The sequence below is a fragment of the Zingiber officinale genome, chromosome 2B (genome assembly GCF_018446385.1).
Source record: "Zingiber officinale cultivar Zhangliang chromosome 2B, Zo_v1.1, whole genome shotgun sequence".
Classification (NCBI taxonomy): domain Eukaryota; kingdom Viridiplantae; phylum Streptophyta; class Magnoliopsida; order Zingiberales; family Zingiberaceae; genus Zingiber; species Zingiber officinale.
In genome coordinates, this window is record NC_055989.1 from 119,006,508 (window position 1) to 119,029,807 (window position 23,300).

Genomic DNA, 23,300 nt, shown 5'->3' on the forward strand with positions numbered 1-23,300 from the left:
ATAAACAATTTGTTCTCATTTCTCTGTCTCATTTATCATATAATATAATAAATAATTTTCTATTTCAACATGTAACAAAAAAGACAAATTATAGGATGATGAGTAGAAGGAGCCTTTTTGTTGAGTTGATCTATGGACCCAAATAAGGAGATATAAAAAGTCTACCACTCCCAAAGATCCCTAAACTTGGTGTTGTTCCCAAAGGATGTCCACATATCTCCACAATGACATGATATTGTCCACTTTGGGTCTAGGCATAGGGGCGTCAAAAATGAACCCGACCACCCAACCCGAGTCGACCCGAAAAAAATCGAGTTCGGGTTGGGCATTTTCGGATTCGGGTCGGGTTCGGGTTGGAGGGTTAGAGAGTAAAAAAGTTTCGGGTCGGGTCGGGTTCGGGTTGACCCGGGTTGACCCGAGTTGACTTAAATATAGGGTTTTGTGGATTTTTTTTGGGTTAAATCAAATTTTATTTTAAAAATTTAGATGTTTTTATGTATATTAATATCATGTTTGTATGATAATGATGGAGTATTGAGATAAAAGTGAAGAATTATAGGGAAAATAGCCCAAAAAAGTCGTTTTGAATCGGATTTTCGGGTTATATGGGTCGGGTTCGGGTTGAGGTGTTTTGGGTTGAACTCGGGTTCGGGTTGGGTTAAAAAAAAAAAAAAACTCAACCCGACCCGACCCACCCGAATTGACACCCCTACCTAGGCCCTCATGGCTTTGCTCTTGGGCTCTACCCAAAAGGCCTCATGCTAATGGAGATATCCTACATCCTTTTAACCCTATGATCTTTCCCAAATATTTCCAATGTGGGACTTTGATTGAATCCCAACAATCCTCCCCTTAAACGAAGGACCACAATTACTCTCAGCCTCCCCACGAGCATCCAATCACCCTGACTTGCTTTCGGCCTCCCCGCGAGCATCCACATCTAGTCACTCTTGACCTAATCCGGGCCTCCATGTGAGCATCTGGTCACCCTGACCTACTCGCCTCCCCGCAAGTATCCGATCACTCTGACCTGCTCCAGGCCTCCCCATGAGTATCCGGTCATCCTGACCTGCTTCGGAGCTCCTCGTAAGCATCCAGTCACCCTGACCTACTGGCCCTGCAAGTATTCGGTCACTCTGACCCCACACAAGCATCCAGTCACCTTGACCTGCTCCGGGCCTCTCCACGATGCATCTGGTTTGGAGCATAGCTCTGATACCATTTGTTGTGCCCAAAGGATGTCCACATATCTCCACAATGACATGATATTGTCCACTTTGGGCCTAGGCTCTTATGGCTTTGCTTTTGGGCTCTACCCAAAAGACCTCATGACAATGGAGATATCCTATATCCTTTTAACCCCATGATCTTTCCAAATCTTTCCAATGTAGGACTTTGATTGAATCTCAACACTTGGATTAAATTCATTATAGAAATTAGTCATCTCCACAAGTAGAAAATTTATTTTTTTAAACAAAAGTTGATTTCAAACAATCTTTTAAGTGAAAATGATTCAAGTTAGGGTTTTCCTTTGCAAATTGGTCCAAACTTCAAATGAACCGAGTCACTGGTTTTTCACCATATAAATGACCAGCCTAGCCCACATATTCAAAAAATTAGGCCTAAAGACACTAAATATTGAATGTGTGATGCTATCGCTTCCCCCAAAATGACTTGGTGGCCACATAAGTAAGGCATTTGAAACTTTGCTACTTAGAAAAAGGTGGGAAAGTGGTGCAAAATATTGGACTTGCAGCAGAAAGCATAGCTAGCGCAAATTAGAAATATTTCCTGATCTAATAAACAAGATAGGCATTGTATATTAAGATTTAGTTACTGTCACCAGCACGATAGGAAAAAGAACCTCCTAAATTTTGACATTTGACACAATAACTGATTCAGAACATGTATGTTCTTGTCAATGTAACGTTTATGTAGCTTCATTACTTGAGAAATGCAACCATAGAAAAAATGAATTTATCTGATTTAAAGAACTGATTACAAAGAAACGAAACAAAGTTGATTGGAGTACTTTAATGAGATGCCCACAAGAATCAGCCATGGAAGTCTTCAAGGGATATTCCACCAGCTAACAAAGCAAAGACAAGTAATGATTAATCAGGATCAATGTAAAAAAGAAAAGAACCAAGCATAACTCACAATGAAACAATCTTCTCCAACCAAAGGTGATTTTGCTAGCTGATCCATTAGTACAGAATAATCAACTTCCGTGTAGGGTGGTGTAACACTTACATAGTCAAATGTTCTGTTATTATCTGCAAAGTACAACTTTGTAAGCTGTCCATTGAAACTAGCTGTTAGAATGAAGGGTTACCATTCCAGCAAACACAAAAATATCCCAGCTTAGTGTATTTTAATACTGAAATATAGTTAAAATAGTTTTTACAGAAAATATTTATTATTTTATGAAAATATTCATCATGTAAGAATTACCTTGCAGTCATTTTCTATTGCAAAAAATATTCCAAATAACAAAACTTCAGTAAGGTCAACAAGAAGTCAAAGTTGTTTTTAAGCATCCAAAGTTGCACAGTATTGAACTCCTACTGTAGTTACTAATTACTAGTTAATCAGCATAAACAAGGAAACCATGGAAAAACTTTTTGCCCTTGACAGCCAATTTCAACACAAAAGTATTTCCTTGAAATATTACCATTATTAATGCACTCACAGAGTCAAAACTAAATGACACATTGTCATCCCAATTGCATACTTTACAAAGAAATGTAAAGTGCATAGTGCACACGTGCAAGACTAAGACATCCTTGTGAATGGCACAATACTAATGTAGTGCCTGTATCCTGCAGAATTAGTAAAATTATGCTTATACAGTGGAAGATAACTTTATGCACTTGGAAATGTTCAAAATCCAGTCAGTGTCACGAACAATTAAGCATGCACATATACATTTTTAGCTTAGTCTCTGATTACTAATTGGCAACTATCAAGAAGTAATGGTTAAGAGAAGCAAACCAAAGCAAGTTCATAATTTAGATAATCAAAAAGGAAAAAAGAAACTTTTTCACCCAAAAAGAAGTCCATCAAGACAAACTAGATATTAAATATTCCAATGTGCACAATCAAGTTTGTCAAGGGTTGCAGTGAATTAGTGGTATAGAAAAACAGGCATGTCTACCTAAAGATTGTTCAGCTTGTTCCAAGAATCTTTCTACACGAACAGTATGTATAACTGAAACATCAGAAAACCCGGTCGACTCTAAATTGGGCTGTAGCACTTTAGAGACAACCCAAGGATCCATCTCAACAAAATGTGCCTGATATAAAGGAATAGGAAAAGAAGGAATTTGCTATAAGTAATACAAGTTAATAAACAACACTGTATGTAAAATACATGTCAATTAGCATCACACACCATTTAGGTTATGTAGATTATACTTCAGCGCCCTTATAGCATGATTCCACAAAGTAAAATATCAAGTAAGCAATAGTTGTCATGAACCACATTGATTATCAAGGTTTAGAGTATCATTTTGTGCCAGTGTTTTACTGTATGACAATAATGATATGATTCTTGTATTGTATTGTGCCAACACGGCATGTCGAGAACACCTTAAATAAACTTTAATTTTATGAAACCTTTTTACTTAGCTTGGCGGAAAAAACTAGAAGGGAAATGTTTTAGCTTAGTAGAATAAATACATAATCTATGAAATTTAAGTTTAATATTAGACGTAATAAAACAATTGTTAATATAGGAGGAGATGACGAATTGCCCGGAACTGGGAGGTTTAAATATTTAGGATCTTTTTTGCAAAACGATGGAGGGATTGAAAAAGATGTCTTGCATAGAATACAAGTAGGAAGTTGAAATGGATGAGAGCGTCGGGTGTTTTATGAGACCGTAAAATACATCTAAAACTTAAATGAAAGTTTTACAAAACCGCAGTTAGACCTGCTATGCTGTATGGAGTTGAATATTGGGCTATGACTCGAACACATGAGCAGAAAATGCGAGTTGTAGAGATAAGAATATTAAGGTGGATGTGTAGACATACGAGGATGGACAAAATAAGAAATGAAAGCATTAGAGAGAAAGCCGGAGTTACATCTATTAAGGGAAAATAGACACATTTAAAATAGTACAGGCATGTACTTAGACGACCAATAAATACTCCAGTTAGGCGATGTGAAAATATGACAAAAACACATATCAAACGAAGAAAAGGAAGACTAAAAAAGACTTGGTTAGCAACAATAAAATAAGATAAAATTTATTTAATCATAGATGATGATATAGTAAGAGATAGAGCTCAATGGCGTAAAAGGATCCATATAGCCGACCCCACCCAGTGAGATAAGGCTTGGTTGTTGTTATTGTTATTTTTACTTAGCTTCTTTGCCTCCAAACATAATCCTATTACAATTAGAAGGTAAATGATTAAATTTTGGAGCAACCAGTTGCATCTTGGCTAATTGATTATATTTTACTAATACAAATAATTATGGTGCATGGGATAATACCACTAATAAGTTTCCCAAATGATCGAGTCTAACTATATGGTTTTGATGTGTTTGGTAAAGGTTTAAAGTTAAATTCATATTATGTTATTCATGTTGTGTGCCAAATGTGTAGGTGCAAATTATTTAACATTATCATTGCATAAGCGACAAATGAAATCCAAATGAGTTAGTACAACTATACATTTGGTAGACCAACATATTATTAATAAATTTAATAATTTTTATTCTATTTTTTATTTTTTTCCCTATTTTTAATTTTTTTTTCTATTTTGATGATTTTTCCTTTTTCCTTTTTTGAAATTTTTTACAATTTCTAAATGTTTTATATTTTCTGATTTTTTTTTTTTTTTCTAATTTTGAATTTTATTATTTTAAAAAAATACTCCGTCCTGAGAAACTAGTCATGACCTATCCCAAGCCCGGATAAAGGAGGAGAGTTACGTTAGGTTGCCAGACAGTGTTAAACTATGACAAATGTTCAATGAATGGATCCATTATGTTTAAAAAATATATATTTTCTAGCCCACAAGCTTGAACTCAAGCCCAATCAATCGACCAGGAATGACTTAACTTGACATAACACCTAGGTGGATTGACCAAGCTCATGCCATAAGCCATGCTCGACTCAAGCATGGCCTATCAACGTATCTAAATAGAATAATATAATGACTATAGTGTTAGTCGACTGATGAAGAATTTCAATTAATTAATGCTATAGTAAAAAAGTTTGAGAGCGACGTTATACTAACAAAGTTATGCAACAATGATCTAATGGCCTAACGACTACAATTCTTTTTTTTCTTTTTATTTTTGGTAATCTAGGTATCCAGCTCTTATGATCCTACTAATCCTGGAGATGACCGACCCGCCCCATGGAAAGTTTTCCACCAGCCACCATGGAAAATCGAGAAGCGCAGATGGGTCCTAGCGGATGGTCGACCGTCATAAGTTTTTCAAACTCTCAAAGTGTAATGTGTCTTGAGTGAGATTTGAACCCTTGTTGCCAAGAGAGTCAGTCCCACCTCTTACCATCGCACAATAGCCCTAGGGGCCTAACAACTACTATACATAAATTGACTAATGGTGGATTCAAATTAACTAATTGGTGTTAGCATAGTAGAACGACAAAGAGAGAGTGAAGATGAATGAAACCTATAATGAAAGGGAAGCATTTAAAGGCCAACGTTCCTGATATATTTTAGTGATCATCTGAGCCTTAATATTTGAGCTTTAATTGTAATTCTTCAAAGAGCTTTTCTCCACCTTTGAAAGAAATTCGAGAAGAAGAAAATTTAGCAATGTATTCGAGAGTGACTCACTACGAGTCATAGGCCATGAAGTAGAAATAAAGGTTTTGAACTATGTCCTGATTAGATCAATCATCCCACCAAATCAATTCGGCCTACCCAACCTATGTAGTCTATCTAGCCTATTTTATCAACAACGCAGCATGCTTACTCAATTCACTAGACTCACCTAACTTGACCAGCTCACCCCAACCACCTACCTATTGCCCAGCCCACCATCTAACCAATTCACTCATTTTATTTATCTAAATTATAATTTTAAAATGATAAAGTGTTGATAATAAGTATTATATTAATAGTGGTAAAAGGAATCTTTTACCTTTCACATCATAAAGTATGAAATGGATTGGATTGAATGAATGATTTTAATGAATTACTCCACCTTAATTGTCAATCCATTATATATCCAAATATTACAATAAAATATCCTATTTTGATTTTAGCAATTTATTGACTAAAAACCAACTAAATTGTTTGTTTTGAGGGAAAATTAAGTTCTTCCTTTTATATATATACACACACATTGATGAATAGGGGATATTATAAATACTCCCTTAAGATTTACATAATTACACAAAATTTCATCACACTTACCCTCAAACTAATTCAAATGTAGTGTAGAGACAATTTTGTTATAAATATATTCAACTTTTATGTCTGCAAAAATAACTCACAAAGAGAAGATCAAAAAAGCTTGAGATGTTTGTAAAATAACGCATGTGAAGAAAGTTGGACTGATGCAACTTAAGATCTTAACAAAGTGATGCAAGCAAAGAAAGGAGGAATCCAGCTTGAGATCCACAAAATAATACATGCGAAGAGTCAAGAAACATCAGCTTGAGATTCAGTGCCAATTTGAGATTTGTGGAATGACTCACGTAAGGAAAGGAGGATGCTCGTGTGACTTGGAGGGCATAAGACTCAGTCATCACATAAGGGAGGCAGTGAGGGTGCCCATGCTAAAGGGCACATAGAGGAGATAATGCTTGGGTAGAGGATGCACTCACCGAGCACAATGGAAGCACACAGCAAGCATGTGGATGCATGCGACAAACGTGATGGACATGCTCAGCGAGCATGGTGTATGCAGACAAGCACAATAGACACACATCGAGTGTAATGGATGAGCACCACAAGAGAACTGGATGTACACAGCAAGAGCAATGGACATGCGTAGCAAGAGAGGTGAGCGTACATAACGAGAGTGGTTGATGCACACAGAAAAGGTGTCCATGCAACGACCGAGAGATGTGATTGATGTAGAAAAGGATGATATTAATACCATGTTAGAGGGCAAATTAGATTCCTCCTCTAAGAGATCTAGATAACCCTTTCTACCTTTATATGTATTATTGATGAATAGTGTATATTAAAAGTAATCCGTTTAACTTTTTTGATTTTTTTGCTTAAAAGTGAATTGAAGTTTGAAAGAGATTGTTTAATTCAGTCTTACCCTAAGCTCATTCTTTAAAGGAACAGCCAATTGGTGAGAAAGGACCTTTGAGCAGGTAATATTGAGATGTATATTGCTTATTTAAATGTATACCTCTGAACATCCACGACTGATAGCTTCAATACCAACAGCTCCAGTTCCACTGTATAAGTCTAACCAGCGTCCTGGCCTTAGTGATGCAGGGCAACCACCAGCCACCTAAGAACATAAAGAAACTATGAAATCAATTTCATTGTTGAAGAGGCCAAATTTGAGGGAGCAACCACTAGAGTAACAGCTTAAATTAATAGAACCAATCCAAATATTATGTTATATTTTGGCATCCCCCAACATATGCAATTTGGATTTGAATTCAAATTGACTGACGGAACAAAAGAGAAGATTATAGCAAGCCAATGATGGAATGGTCATGAAAATAGCCCATATGCATAGCATTTAAACATGTAAATAACATAGAAGACCAAGAATTTGTAACCTGTTCTAACTATTCCAATCATTTCTTTAGAAAACAACTTGATTGAAAAGCTTAAGCTTCTACATCTCACAACTACCATTACACTTTTAACAGGTATATATGTGTTGCACTGGAACTCTTATATGAAAAAGTACCAACGGAGAACCGCATACTAAAGAGAGTATCAACGAAGTGCATCAATCTCATTACCTGTAAAATGCCAAAGGCTGCCCCCTTTACAACTTCCATCATTGGACGTACATCCATGCCTTTTGGTGAAAGCAACTTCTTCCTACAAGCTTTTCCTCCTAACACCTAGGCCAAAAATTATTTTTCAGTATCCAAAGCCAAATTTGAAAGTAAAGTGCCAGATCCATTAAAATTTCGGAACATAATGGTAGCATGAATATTTTTCAGTTCTAGCATTGATCAGCACAGAGACCACCAGATTATGAGTGGTCTGTGGTGATGAATTCGGTCGAGACGCCCAAAAGTAGGACAAAATTTAAAATTCGAGCAGTATTGTTCACAAGTTGCAGTGGTTAAAGGAATTAAATTAATAAGCTTATTAGTGTAGTACGTTTAGTTCCATAGTAATACTTCTAGGTTTAGAGGTTTACTATGAGTCTATATATACATATATAATTGTTATCTCAATAATATAAACAATAAAAATATCCTTCCAACAAATGTACATGGTATCAATCACAGCACCTTTTTTAGAGTTAGGATTCTACAAAAGTAATATTACCCCTGGAAGACTGCCAGCCTTCCTCTCATTTCTTGATCCTCTCTATAGACTAATCAGGAGCACAAAATGTCCATAACATCACTAGCCCTACAAGAATATTATTTGATTATGTATAATCATTTAGTTATTTACCCTGATGAATGTGCAATCTTTACCTTTTTTCTAAATTCTATGGTGTATACTTAACTGAAGCATGTTTACAAAGGATGCTTTTAAGGGGGGTCTTTCTTTCCATAGTGAAAGGAAAACGAATTTACTAGTTCTGATACAATAATACCACCCTTGTCATTATTAGGCATTAGTTTTGTGAAAGTTTGAAGATAGAATGTGGGGTTGGGATCGGGATTAGCCACAATCTTGCATTCAATATAATTCAACTCCCTAATCAATTAGATTTGCCCAAAAAAATCAGGATTTGGATTTAGATAAGACAATTTAGAAACCAAACTCAAACAAACATTAACTAGTAAAGAACTATATTGAGTTTTTAGCTAAACATAAAATACAGGTCAGCACTTGGCCCAGGAATAAGCTACACGCCCCTTGTACCTGCATGTCACCAAGTGACACTTGGATAGGAGATTGCTCCCCTCTAGAGGGTGGAATAGATATGAAACATATTAACCAATCAAAGGTCAACAAGTGGGACTAGGTGCCTAATAGACTAATCATGCTAATATAAACCAGCGATAGATATGTGGGCATGCACCTCTTCTAACTAGTGTCATTGAGAAGCTCTACTCCCCCATGGCCTTTATAAGCCTATGACTATTTCACCAAACAAGTGAAGGGGAGAATGTCTTTCATCCCTCCTGCTGCTGCCTTTCCTTATCATTCTTTCTAGCTTCCAACAGCCATGATACCAGTTTGGCAAACATTGGAGATGATCTTCCGCCAAAGCCTTCTTATTTGAAATCCTTTGATGAGAGGAAAGGAGGGGAAAAAAATTTAAACTTCATTTGTAAAAATAAGAAAAAGAAAATCATATATCAAAATATATTTGAAAAATAAATAAATTTTTTAAGCTCAATTTGAATTTCATTCCACACCAAAATAAGTTTTCTCCCAAATTGGACAGAAGTAATATAGAAGGAAGCTGGGAAAGATTTCTCCCGTCTTTTCGTTCCCTCAGCTTATCCAGGTAAAGGAATAGAGGAAACTACAACTAAAGAAACCTTTATATCAACTTATCTTCTTCCTAGTTTTATATCAACTCCGCCCATGACAAATTAGTCATGGTTAGTCCCAAGCCTGGATAAAAGAGGAGGGTTGCATTAAGTTGACAAATAGTGTTAAAATTAAGGCAAATATTCAATGAATGAATTCATTAAACTATTGTGTTAATGCTAAGTTGTTCCCCGGAAATAATGCCTTACAAGGATCTGACTATAACATCTCGGCAAGGACCGCTACATCTCCAGAACCCGAGTGTAGTGCTAAATATGCAAGAGTTCACGTTACATGATTTGACTTTAACGTACCATATGTTGAATAAGAACAAATATTATAAGAAAACTAATAGTTTAAGATTTAGAATATGGAACATAGGAACTCTCACTAGCAAATCAATGGAGGTAGTATATGCAATGATTAGGAGAAGAATTAATATTTTGTGTGTACAAGAAACAAAATAGATAGGCAAGAAGGCAAAGATAATAGAAAACTCGGGTTTTAAGTTATGGTATAGTTAAACAAGAAATAGAGTGGGTATTGTTGTAGATAGTTCGTTAAAGGATGAAGTTATAGGAGTAGTTTAAAAAGGAGATAGAATTATAGCTCAGAGTAGTAGCAAAAGAAACTATAAAGGGCAGTCCGGTGCACGAAGCTCCCGCCATGCGGGGTCCCAGGGAAGGATCTATTGTACGCAGCCTTACCCTGCTTTTTGCAAGAGGTTGTTTCCAACCCGTGACCTTGGTCACATGACAACAACTTTACCGTTGCGCCAAGGCTCCCATTCTAGCAAAAGAAACTATGAACGTAATTAACATATATGCTAGATGAAGTTATCAAATCAAGGTTTTAGGACGATCTATATGAAGTATTATAGAGCATTCCGCCAAATTAAATGATTTTAATAAGAGACGATTTAAATGGGCATCTCGAGTGAAAAACAAAGAATATGAAAGGGCATATGAGGTTATGGGTTTGGAATGAAAAATGAGGAAGAAAAAATTATATTGGATTTTGCCATAGTATATGACCTTATATTATCTAATACATTTTTTAAGAAAAGAGAAGAACACTTGGTCACGTTCAAAAGTGGAAATAATAAATCATAAATTGGCTTTCTTATGGTTAAGAAGAGAGATAGAAAGATTTGTAAAGATTGTAAAGTCATCCCTGAAGAAAGCTTAACTATCCAATATAGGTTAATAGTGTTAGATATACACCTCAAGTATAGTATTAATAAAATAAAAATATATACAACTCCTAGAATTAAGTGGTGGAAATAACAAAAATGGAAAGCAAAACATATTTAAGGAGAAGGTAGAAGTACAAGCATTAGGTGAAATATACAATGACTCTAATACATGGGATAAGATGATATCAAAGTTGAAAATAGTACCTAAGAGTGTACTCAGTAAGTCAAAAGGACATGCACCATCAAGTAAGGAATCTTGGTGGTGACATGAGAAAGTACAAGATAAAGTGAATGAAAAACGAACCGCTTATAAGGAATTATATATTTGTAAGAATGAGAAAAACTTTAAAAAAATATACGATAGCCAAAAAAAAAAGCTAAGAAAGTAATGAATAAAGCAAAAATTGAAATTTTTGAACGATTATATGAAAAATTAGATACAAAACAAGGGAAAAGGACATTTATAGAATAGTTAAAGTGAGAGAAAAGAAGACAAGAGATCTTATCCAAATAAAATATATTAAAGATGAATGCAATAGACGGATCTGCCACCTTAGCGACCCCTTAGAGCCAACCCCACAGGTATAGAGAGAGGTAAATTCAAGTACATTGGCGGGAGGCACATGGTGGGGTGAATTCCAGGTCATGAGTTCCTACGAGATTCAATGCCTAGTTGTTACACCAGAAATGTCATACATCCATCGTATGTGCTATAATAAGATGAATGCAATAGGGTACTAGTAAATGATGAAGAAATAAAAGAACAATGGAAAAATTATTTTCATCAACTTTTTAATAAAAGTTTAGGTGGCCATTTAACTTAGGTAATTTAAATTAAGTCACATGAGTATAGAAATTTAAATTTTATCATAGAATTCAAACTTCAGAAGCAAGGTTTAAAATTTCGACCGTGCTGAGGTTTCAATCCCAGACCGGAACAATACGGCTTCAGTATCGTGCCGTGTCGACACGGTTTCGGTATTTTTTTATTTATATATAGTAATTATTAGATAAATATATTTATTATGTATAATTTAAAAATAAGTTATATATTAATTTTATATAAGTTTTCATTATTAAATAACTTAATATTGTTATAAAAAATAATCAAATATAATTTTTTTTTAAAAACAATTGATCTATAAATAACTTGAATTAAAATTGATAAATCATAATATCATAGTATGTTAGCGTGAATCAAATAGAAGCAATGGTTAGTGTAATATTTTACTTAGATAACATTTATAGTTCTCCAATATTCCAATTAAATAATCATAATTATATAAATTAATACAAAATACTATTATATATATAAATTTATTTACTTAATTAATAATTTAAATAATATATATTTAAAATAGTAAAAAAATTAGAATATCAATAAAACATTAAAATAGTAAAAATATATAAAATAATTTATATATATATAAGAATATAAATTTGATTTATTAGAATTTTTATATTTTAATTTTTTTAGAATTTTTAAAACAGTAAAAACAATTCGGAATATTATTTAATAAAATTTATTAATTTTTTTTTAATTTTAAATATATTTTTTTATATTTTATTGAGATAATTTAATTAGGGTTAATGAAAGCATTTTTAAAATATCACAAACAAGAAGGAATTGTTTGATTTATTTAAAATATTAATTTTGCACAGTTGCGTCACGCCCGCCCTCACCCGCCTACCCGCACGTCCGTGCACCCGCGATGTCACTGACGCCCCACAAACACCTCTGACGGCGCCGGAAGCGTCCCTCGACGCTTTCGGCGTCGCCAGAAACATCGCGTCAGGATGCCCTGCGACGCCCACCGGAAGCATCTGGCGACGCTGCAGACGACGAACGCGCTTCCTTCTAGCACACGTGATTCCTCCTAGCGCATGACGCATGCGACGAAATCGTCGCTAGTTTAGTGCCGGTTTTGGTGCACGGACGAAACAGTAAGTTTCGCCCATTCCGCCTGGCACGGAACGAAGTTTTGAACCTTGTTCAGAAGTTAACAAGCTTTAAATGGGATGCACAATGGAAAAGTCGTTGGACCGGATGATATTCGGATAGAGGTATGGAAGTGTCTAGAGAAACAAAGTATTAAATAGTTTACAAAACTATTTAACATGATATTAAAAATGAAAAAAATGTATGATCAATGGTGGATAAGTACTCTAGTTCCCTTAAATAAGAATAAGGGAGACGTACAAAATTGTGCAAACTATACGGGCAACTTTGGGAAAGAGTAATAGAAAAAAGATTAAGGAGACCACGGTGACCGAAAATCAATTTGAATTAATGTCTGGAAGATCGACAATAAAAGGTATACATCTTCTTTGACAACTAATTGAAAAGTATCAGAGCAAAAACAAGACCTACATATGTATTCATTAACTTAGAAAAAGCTTATAATAAAGACCTCAAATTATATGGAGAATTCTAGAAAAGAGAGGTGTTAGCATAACATATATTAAACTAATTAAGGATATGCATGAGGATCTAACGACTTGAGTGAAGACTTCAAGCAGATTAACTGAAGCATTTCCAATAAAGATAGGATTACATTAAGGATCAATTCTAAGTTCCTATTTTTTTACACTAATTATGAATGAACTCACAAAACACAGTACCATAATGTAAATTATTTGCAAATAATATTGTTTTGGTAGATGAGACGTGTGAAAGAGTAAATGTTAAACTAGAATCTTGGCGAAAAACACAAGAAGTGAAAGATTTTAGGCTTAGTAGAGTAAAGACAGAATATATGAAATTTAAGTTTAGCAAGACATAATGAGACAATTGTTAAGTTAGAAGATGATGAGTTGTTTGAAACTGAGAGCTATAAGTATTTAGAATCATTTTGCAAAATGATTGAGGAATTGAAAGAGATGTCTTACTTAGAATACAAGCAGGATGATTAAAATGGAGTAGAACGTCGGGTGTTTTATATGATCGTGAAGTACCTCTAAAACTTAAAGGGAAGTTCTACAAAACGACGATTAGATCTGCTATATTATATGGCGCTAAATGTTGGGTTATGACTCGAGCACGTGCGCAGAAGATAAAAAGTGCAGAGATAAGGATGTTAAAGTGGATGTGTGGACATACGATTATGGATGGAATAAGAAATGAGGGCATTAAAGAGAAAGTCTGAGTAGCATCTATTGAGGAAAAACTCCGAGAGACACGTTTAAGATGGTACATACTTAGAAGACCAATAAATATTGCTCCAGTTAGATGATGTGAAACTATAACACATACACACACCAAATGAGGAAGAGGAAGATAAAAAAAATGGTTAGCAATAATAAAATAAGATAAAATTTATTTAATTATAGATAATGATATAATAGGGGATAAAGTTCAATGGTATAAAAAGAATCATATAGCCGACCCCACCTAGTGGGATAAGGCTTAGTTGTTGTTGTATGAAACACACAATAAAAGCTTGCACAATGCACAACAAAGATCTCCAATTGTGCATTACCAAAAGTTCCAATGCAACTTGAACCCATGGAATAATCTTGGGAAAGGGAGTTGATCCCTAGTTGAGTGAATAAGACAATACATTTGGGCAACAAGTAGGAAAAGGTGCACAATGTCCATATACTAGACGTATTCAAGGAGTTTGAAGAAGTTTTTGCCTAGTGAATCAAGGACATGTCGAGAATAAACAAGAATATATTCAAGCATCACCAACCACATCATGGCCAATCACCCTCTAGTTTAATAGAAATCCCATAAATTAGCCAACGCACAAAGGTACACATTATAGACAAAAAGGTTCAAAGATTTCTAATAGTAGTTTATTAAGGAGATTGAATTCCCAAACCTGATTGACCAATGTAGTAATAATAGAAAAGATTATTAGGTGGAAATGCACGAGGAGCTTTACTAAATCAAACAAAGCATGTCCAAAGGACTATTATCCTTTATCTTAGATTGACCAAATGGTGTCAACATAACGACATATGATGAAATGTTGACCTTCTTATTACTAGAGGTGTGTGTTATTACATGATTACATCATTTAGCTTAAGGAATGTAGACCACATACTAGAAACTTGTGAGCAAGCTCTCCAACAAGTTCATCTAGAATTCTAGACAGCATGTCATTGAATCACTTGTAAATATGTAAGACTAGGAGTGTGCATGTAAACTCTCATATGCCCACTAATATCATATATAGGTAGAGAGAGTTGCTTACTAATTTCAAATGGAATAATTTTCATCTCAACATGGTATTAAAAAACTCCATTTTATTTGTGAGAGTTAATTAAAAAATATAATATGATCCTACTTTTGTCAAAACCAGAAAATGAACATTAAGCTTTTACGCCAATAAGTATGTGCATTTTCAAATTTTGTATGCCCTCCTTAATTCACTCAGATTCTACTCTCCTAGTTAGGCAAAAAATCAGCCATTTTTAGTGTTAAGCAAATACTTGGTATGAAAATTCACACCAAGACAGACAGGCATGACCAAAGGAAATTCTCAGTAGTTAATACTTGAATCAATATTAGGTATGAGGAAATGTAGATAACACCTTTACCAACAACGGAATGAACGAAGGAAATTTTCTGATAGCTAATACTTGGACCAACTTAAGGTGGACTCAAATGGGATATCAGAAAATGGGTCATGAAATGCATGCTCATCCACCGCAAGTTGGTCTAAGCATTAGCTACGGGGAATTTCCCTTTAGTCATTCCCAAGATAGTAAACATATCGTGTAGGGTAATATTGTAATAAAATAGAGGAGCAAAACTAGTATTGGAACTCACGAGTTCGAGTCGCAGAAACAGCTTTTTGCAATATAAGATAAGGTTGCGTACAATAAATCCTTCCCCAGACGCCCATATTAGTGAGAGTTATGTGCACCAAGCTGCTCTGTTTTTTTAGTAGAGGAGCAAAACTAGTATTGGTTAGTTTAAAGGGTAATATAGAGAGCACTAAAGTTTAAATTCTTACTTACTAGCAATAAAGCTAAGTATGATGCTTTAGTAACTAATCTTATAAAAATATCGCATTATCATCATTGCTAGATTAGCTATATCAAATTATTGCTATCATTTGATAAAAAACCAATTATTAACTGATATTAGATCATTATTATACATGTAAATCTATTAGAGGAAAGTTCTACAAGACAACCATTAGACCTGGTATGCTATATAGAGTTGAATGTTGGGTTATTCCCATAGGCGTAACTATATAAGGCTCAGGGGTGCGGTCGCACCCCTGGAATTCAAGGAAAATATTAACACGGTGGGAAAAAGATTTTAAAAAGGTATAGTCATAAATTTTGAAACTTTCTCGTCTTTTTAGTAAAAAATTCCAATTAAAACTCTTTCAGCCGAACCCATTTTCCTCTTTTCCCAAGTCAATTTTTTTTCTCTGTCTGTTTTTCTTCTTCCTTCTCTAATTCCGAACTTTTATTTTCCTCTTTTCATTTTTTTTTCTTCCTCTAATTTCTTTCATATTCTTTTTCCTAACTCTAATTTTACCCACAAAATCTTCCGCGACATGTCGCTGTCGTTATAGCCCAAGTTGCTATCGCCGCACATCGATTGCTACCATCGTCGCTGTCATTTGTTGCATGGTCGTCGTCTTCACTTGGCTAACGACGTCATTTCGTCGATGCTCCATAAAAAAACCTTTTAATTGAGGTGAAATTTTCTTAATTGATTTCTTTCGCTTAGCCGACACCGTTGTTTACTGCCAGCATCACCGTCATTTGTTCGCCGACTCCATCTCTTTGCCCCTCCTAAGTGAAAATCCTAGCTACGCCACACTTATTCCCGAGCACACAAGCAAAAAAATAAGTCACAAAGATGAGGATATTAAGATGGATATGCTGACATACGATGAAAGACAAAAAATAAATAAGAACATTAGAGAGAAAGTCGAAGTTGCGCTTATCGAGGGCAAACTCTAAAAGACACCTTTATGATGGTACGGATATATACTTAGATGATCAATAAATACTCAAATTAGATGATGTGAAACTATGATAAATACGTACATTAAACGAGGAAGAAGTCCAAAAAAGATTTAGTTAGTAATAATAAAACATATGTATATCTATTAGATTATTAATCAATAATGAATCACAATTGGTATAAAGTTATCATAATATATTAGCAAGGTTTAAAAACTCGTTTCGGTCCTAGACCAGAACGATATGGTTTCGGTACCGTATCGTGTATGGTTTCGATATTTTATATTTTATTTTTTAAATATAAAATATATAAAAAAAGGCAGCCCGGTGCACGAAGCTCCCACCATACAGGGTCCCAGGGAAGGATTCATTGTACGCAGACTTACCCTGCTTTTTGCAAGAGGCTGTTTTCAGGATTTAAACTCGTGATCTTTTAGCCACAAAGCAACAACTTTACCGTTGCGCCAAGGCTCCCCTTCAAATATAAAATATATAAACTAAAAATAAAAAATTAATCTAAATATTTAAAAAAATAAAAATATAAAATATATATTGAATTAATAGGATAGTTTTATTAGAGTTTAATTAAGATTATTTACATGATACCAACTATTTGAGCTGTAAATGAACCAAACGTTCGTAAAGAAGCTTGGTGTTCGGCTTGGTAAGAGCTTGTTTATGTTCGTTCAATATACACAAGATCAATTAAACAAACAAGCCTAAATAGTTCGATAAACTAAACAAACAAGGTTGAACACATGTGTTCAGCTCGTTAACGTTCATGAACAACGTTCGTGAACAATATTCACGAATCAACTCTTATCAATATGCTAAATAAATAATATAATAAAATAAAATAAATAAATATGTTTGAATTATCAAGCTCAATAATCAATTAAACAACTAAAAGTTTCAAACAATCAAACAAGCTTAAATTTAGAGTTTGATAACATCTAAACGAACCAAGCTCAAACCAAGATCAAGCCAAGCTTAAATTGAGAGCCCGATAACATCTAAACGAACCAAGCTCAAGCCAAACTTCGAACAAGCTCAAGCTCATAAAAAATAAATTAAGCTAAGCTTGAACAATCATTTCAAAGGCATGGTTCATTTTAAACTCGGCTCGGCTTTGCTCAATTACCTTATCAAACAAACTTGAACACCCCAAAGCTCGGCTCGGCTCGGCTCAGCTTGTTTACATCCCTACGAACTATAACTAGGAGTTGATTGAACTTATTAACGTAAGTTTTTTTAATTAAAAGAATTGTTCATGTTCCACCTTCATCGCTATTCCGTGCTGCTAGTGAACGCAAGGCCATCGTGATGCCTCCACAGCAGCCATGAAACCCTCAAGAGGCCTTCGCAATGGCCATGAGACTTGAGCGAGGCCTTCGTAGTGGCCGCGAGGCCCTTGCGATATATATACTAAAAATAAAAAATTAATCAAAATATTCTAAAATAAAAAATAAAAATAAAATTTTTTAAATATATATTGAATTAATATGATAGTTTTATTAGAGTTTAATTAAGATTATTTAAATTATACCAACTATGATTAGGAGTTTATTTAACTTATTAACGTAAGTTTTTTAATTAAAAGCATTGTTCCTGTTCCGCCTTTGTCTCTGCTCCGCGCTGTTAACGAACGCAAGGCCATCACAATGCCTCTGCAGCGGTCATGAGACCCTCGCGAGGCCTCCATGATGGTCGTGAGAAATCTATGAGGAATATAGGCTAGCTAGTGGAAGGCTACTAAAAGTGACAAAATTGAATGATCAAGCTCAAGCTCATATGAATCTCATGAGGTTTAGTAATTTTAGTTAAAATTCAAGCAAGTTACAAAGATTATCTCCTCGGAACAGTGTGCTTTCACTAGGATTCAAACTGAGATCAGCTAAAAGTAGAGTTAGATCAGTCATGTTTAACAAAACCAACTTAATATGAAAAAATTCCAATCAATCCTGTCCCATTTCACTATCGATTTAAATGAATCTCATTTGATTCAATCTATTTCCTAGTGAATCAAACACATTTGTGGCTAATAGCTATGAATTTCTAGTTTTTGTGCTTCTCAGTCAATCTACATGAGAATCCAGTGCTTCTCAGTCAATCTACATGAGAATCCATTTCTCAGGAAGTTCTATATCAATCTAACTCAAGTGGTTGGTATCAGTATAAGTTGATTTTAACAACCATAAGATGGAACTTAGTCCTTAGAAGCATTAGACGTTAATGGAGAAACTCAAAGGGTTTAGTGACACCCAATTAACTGCAAGACAGGTCAGTGAAGGGTCCAAGGTCAAAGAAGCTTCCTTGGTAGTTTACTTAATCAGGGCTAAAGAGTTGATAGAATAATTTGACTCCTTTACTACCAAACCGACCACTCACGATGATAACTCAAATGAAGATGCAGTATTTAAGTTAGCCACCAGACTATCAAAGGAATTAGGGAAGGAAATAAATATACAGATTGACAGCTTGAGAAGCAAGAGTTTCTTGAGTGTGAAGTAGAGGAATATGTTGAATGGATGGACGAGCTTGTTGAGTACCTAAGGACAAGAAATCGCCAAAGGAAAAGGGTGTGTGCAAAAGAATTGTAGCTCAAGGCTAGGGGTGGCAACATGTACCTTCATGTTAGAAATACAATTAAAGTCTCACATTAGAAATGTATGGAAAAGATTATAGGTTTAAAAGGGATGAAGATATCTCCATTGGTATATGAGGTCTTTTGGGTAGAGCCTAAAAATAAAACCACAAAGGCTTAAGCTCAAAGTGGACAATATCATAGCATTATGGATATATGTGAATTCTTTCGATCCCAACAAATAGTATCAGAGTTATGGTCCAGGCTAGATATCAAATGTCATGTGGGGTGACCTTAAACGAAGTTGAGGGGAAGCTCAAAGCAGGTCAAGAGTGACTGGATGCTTGCGGGGAGACCCGGAGCAGGTCAGGGTGATCGGATGCTTGCGAGAGGCTGGAGCAAATCAAGAGTGACCGGATGCTTGCGGGGAGGCCCAAAGCAGGTCAAGAGTAACTGGATGCTTACGGGGAGGCTGGAGCAGGTCAAGAGCGACTAAATGCATGTGGGGAGGTCTGAATCATGAGAGTAATGGTGGTCCTTCATTTGAGGGGAGCAGGTTAGGGTGACCGGATATTTACAGGAAGCCCAAAGCAGGTCAAAAGTGACCGGATGCTTGCGAGGAGGCCCGAACCATACGAGTAATGGTGGTCCTTCGTTTGAGGGAAGAATTGTTGGGAATATAATCAATGTTCCATATTAGAAAAATATGAAAAAGATCATGGGTTTAAAATAAATAAAAATATCTCCATTGGTATGCGACCTTTGGGTAGAGACCAAAAATAAAACCATGAGAATCTATGTCCAAAGTGGACAATATCATACCATTGTAGAAATATGTGAATTCCTTCAATCCCAACACTTCAAAATCAGGCCATGGAAGACAAGAATGAAATCCTAAAATGAATTCCTAAACTGTGTGTTAGTCGAAGGCATCAAAAAGCACTAGTTTTTATCTTTTCCGGACACTTAATAGCAAGTGTGCTATGCAGAGCCATCTCCTCTATAGGAACTGATATTTATGTAATGTCCTAACGCCCGATCAAAATTTCTGAAAATGAACAGTTTATCACAGAAACGTATTTCTTTTGTTGAGTACCTGAAGCAGTTTATGTGTAGTACGCAGAGGCGGCTTCGACTCCTGAAATAGAGGCACATGCTTACCCTTTCCTACCTCTTCTCCTTGATCCCTCCTCCTCCTCCTCCTGGGCTGCGGCATGCACCCATGGCTCAGTCAAGCACGACGGGCACTAAAGCAACGCAAGTAGAAGGGGGGAAAAACAGAACCTCGTTAACGGAGCGAGATAAGAAGTCTGAGGGGTCGAGGCCATAGCTCTCGAGTAACTTCTTGTTACGCTCCTCCTCGCTCGCGTAGGCCGCTCTGGAATCTACACCACACCAGCGGAAGGCTCCATCAGTTAGATATTTGGAGTAAATTAGTTTAGCAATTAGCGGAGAGAATGCGGAGGCGATGATATTGTGCCTACTGAGTGAGAAACAGAAAATAGGAAGGGAGGGACGGCTGCGGCAGCGGCAGCGGCAGCGGCAACAACTGTTGCATCTGGGGGAACCCGGGGGAGGGGGGAGAGCGGCGGTGAGGGAAGAAGGACAGAGAGAAGCGCAGCGGGGATGAATCTGAGGTTGGCGAAGCGAGGATAAGAGAGGAAGCGGCGGAGCGAGGAAGGAAGACGACGCCATCATCGGCGTCACTACAATGCCACTCGGGAGAAGCCATGGCTTCCCAGATACGCAGGGTATTATGTGCCGTTGGATTAAAGATCACACCATCTCGTGGTTTTCCAAAAAAAAAATCTTAAAATAATTTTCAGAGAGATAGACATATAAATTAATTAATGGACACCATTTCACTTTTTCTTAAGTATTTCTTAGATTTTTTCTTATACATATTATTTTTCTTAAATAATATTATTACCCTTATTGCCCTCGAACTTATAACGAAAGAATTTAAGATGTCTTTCAAGTCGATTTAAAAAATTAAATGTTTAATATCAATTAAAAAAATATTAATTATAAGAGAAAAATATTGCTGTCCCTTTATAATTTGTTTGCTTTTGTTTAAGGATATTGGATTTTTCGATGGTAGGATAATACTTTAATCTTTGATATCATTCCAGATTAAAAATTAATTTTAATCATTTTTTTCATTTTGCCCCAATAATTTATATCAAAGCATAGATTTTGAAATTAATTGTGTATTTTAAATTAAGTTGTGTGTGTGTTAATTAACAATAGGGTCAACCTTGACTTTTAGGAGCCCTTAGGCGAAAAGAAAAAAAATGACCTCTTAAGAAAAAAATTTACTACCGTACAATTTGAATATAGTTTAATAAAAAAATTTGAAAATCAATATATTTCATTTAAAATATGATAAACTTCATATAAAATTTATTTTTCAAAAAATACAACATCATACAAAATATGTTTCCTAAGTTTCTCCAAAAAAATGTAATACCTACAAATAAAAAAAATACAAGTATGAAATAATTATTGAAAAAATATATATCCTCTAACATTTTGATAAGCAAAATCATCAATAAGGTCATCGAAATTAAGTTTTTCTAACACCTCATTTTCGATACATAAAATTGTCCAGTCATTTATATTCAAATCATTATCATTTTCTCTCAATTCTTCCTGCTCATTCGTTGCATGATTATGATTATCATTTTCTCTCAATTATTCCCACTCATTGATTGCGTGATTATTTAATTCTTCTTGATTACTCGATTGTTGTTCATTTGTTACATAATCATTTAGTTCTTCTTGACTTTCTTCTTGCAATTCATCAACTGAATTTTCAATTGAAGAGCTAGTTTTAAAAAACTTACGAAGAACACCTTTGTGAGTTTTAATAATATGTTTCACTCTTTTTCTTTTGTTTCTTTTCTAACTCCAATATTGATATTTTTTTTAGAAACAGATTTGTATTACAAATTTTAAGTGTAAAAATAAAACACACAAAACCAACAGCAAAGCTAATAATGAAACAAACACAAGCAGTGAAAATAATAGTCAAAGAATAATAAAGTCTACTTTGTGCTTAAAGCAATAGATATAACTTATTCTATAATGATTAAAATTTGGATGATTTATTGAAACTCTTTTAAATCTATAAGAAAAATTATAAAATATTGACTCTAATACAATATTAAAAATAAATATTGAATATTGACAATAAGAAAAAATATAGATAAGTAGGTAACTTACGTTGTAAGTTTGTATATTGATGAATGATGTTGATGAAATTAAATTAATAAACTTTTCTAATTTAATTTGAAGATATTCAAAGGAGAAGAAAGGAGGAAATTAATGTTCAAGATTTATACTTTACTCTTTAGAGTCTTATAACTTCTATAAATGTACAAGAAATAAAATCTTGGAAAGAAAAAAAAATTATTTACCTTCCTTTTTTTCTTTCTTTTCATTTTTAGATTTTTTTTCTTAAATTTTAATAGAAAATATATATTTTTGGACTTTATTAAAATAATTCAACAATATATATATTTTTGGACCTTTATTAAAATAATTCAATCAAATATATTTTTTAGGTTTTTATTAAAACAATCTAAGTATATATAATATATAATATATATGCATGTCAAATTTAGGAGCCCCTAAAAATCAGGGGCCCTTGGTCATCGTCCCTGGTGACATACCTCAGGGTTGACCCTGGTTAACAATATAGTTAGAAATATGCTTGGTCATCGTCCCTGGTGACATACCTCAGGGTTGACCCTGGTTAACAATATAGTTAGAAATATGTGATTGTGTGGATAGATGATTTATTTTAACGGCAATTTACCAAAAGGCGTAGGTGGAATAATGTATTTACCAAAAGGCGCATCACCGTTTTGTATATACGAAAAGGCGCAAGTAAGTGATGTGTAATACCCAATATAACCCTCCCACCAATCTCCTCTGTTTAGTAGTCAAG

The 23,300-nt window shown here is 34.7% G+C and overlaps 1 protein-coding gene across 2 annotated transcripts in view; it reads right to left on the reverse strand.

Annotated features, from left to right (window-relative positions):
- Positions 1 to 21,083, reverse strand: part of LOC122046930 (putative rRNA methyltransferase YlbH) — a 33,123-nt gene extending 12,040 nt beyond the window's left edge. For both annotated transcript variants that reach the window (XR_006130431.1, XM_042607889.1), the window contains exons 1-8: positions 20,833 to 21,083; positions 20,633 to 20,733; positions 20,445 to 20,555; positions 7,928 to 8,032; positions 7,357 to 7,461; positions 3,158 to 3,296; positions 2,161 to 2,276; positions 2,033 to 2,089 (exon numbers count right to left, since the gene is read on the reverse strand). Coding sequence is in view for 1 of the 2 variants with exons in the window: in XM_042607889.1 (XP_042463823.1) it covers positions 2,033 to 2,089; positions 2,161 to 2,276; positions 3,158 to 3,296; positions 7,357 to 7,461; positions 7,928 to 8,032; positions 20,445 to 20,555; positions 20,633 to 20,733; positions 20,833 to 21,046 (948 nt within the window). In the remaining variant the exon portion in view is untranslated. The remainder of the gene's footprint in view (positions 1 to 2,032; positions 2,090 to 2,160; positions 2,277 to 3,157; positions 3,297 to 7,356; positions 7,462 to 7,927; positions 8,033 to 20,444; positions 20,556 to 20,632; positions 20,734 to 20,832) is intronic.
- Positions 21,084 to 23,300: the final 2,217 nt, after the last annotated feature.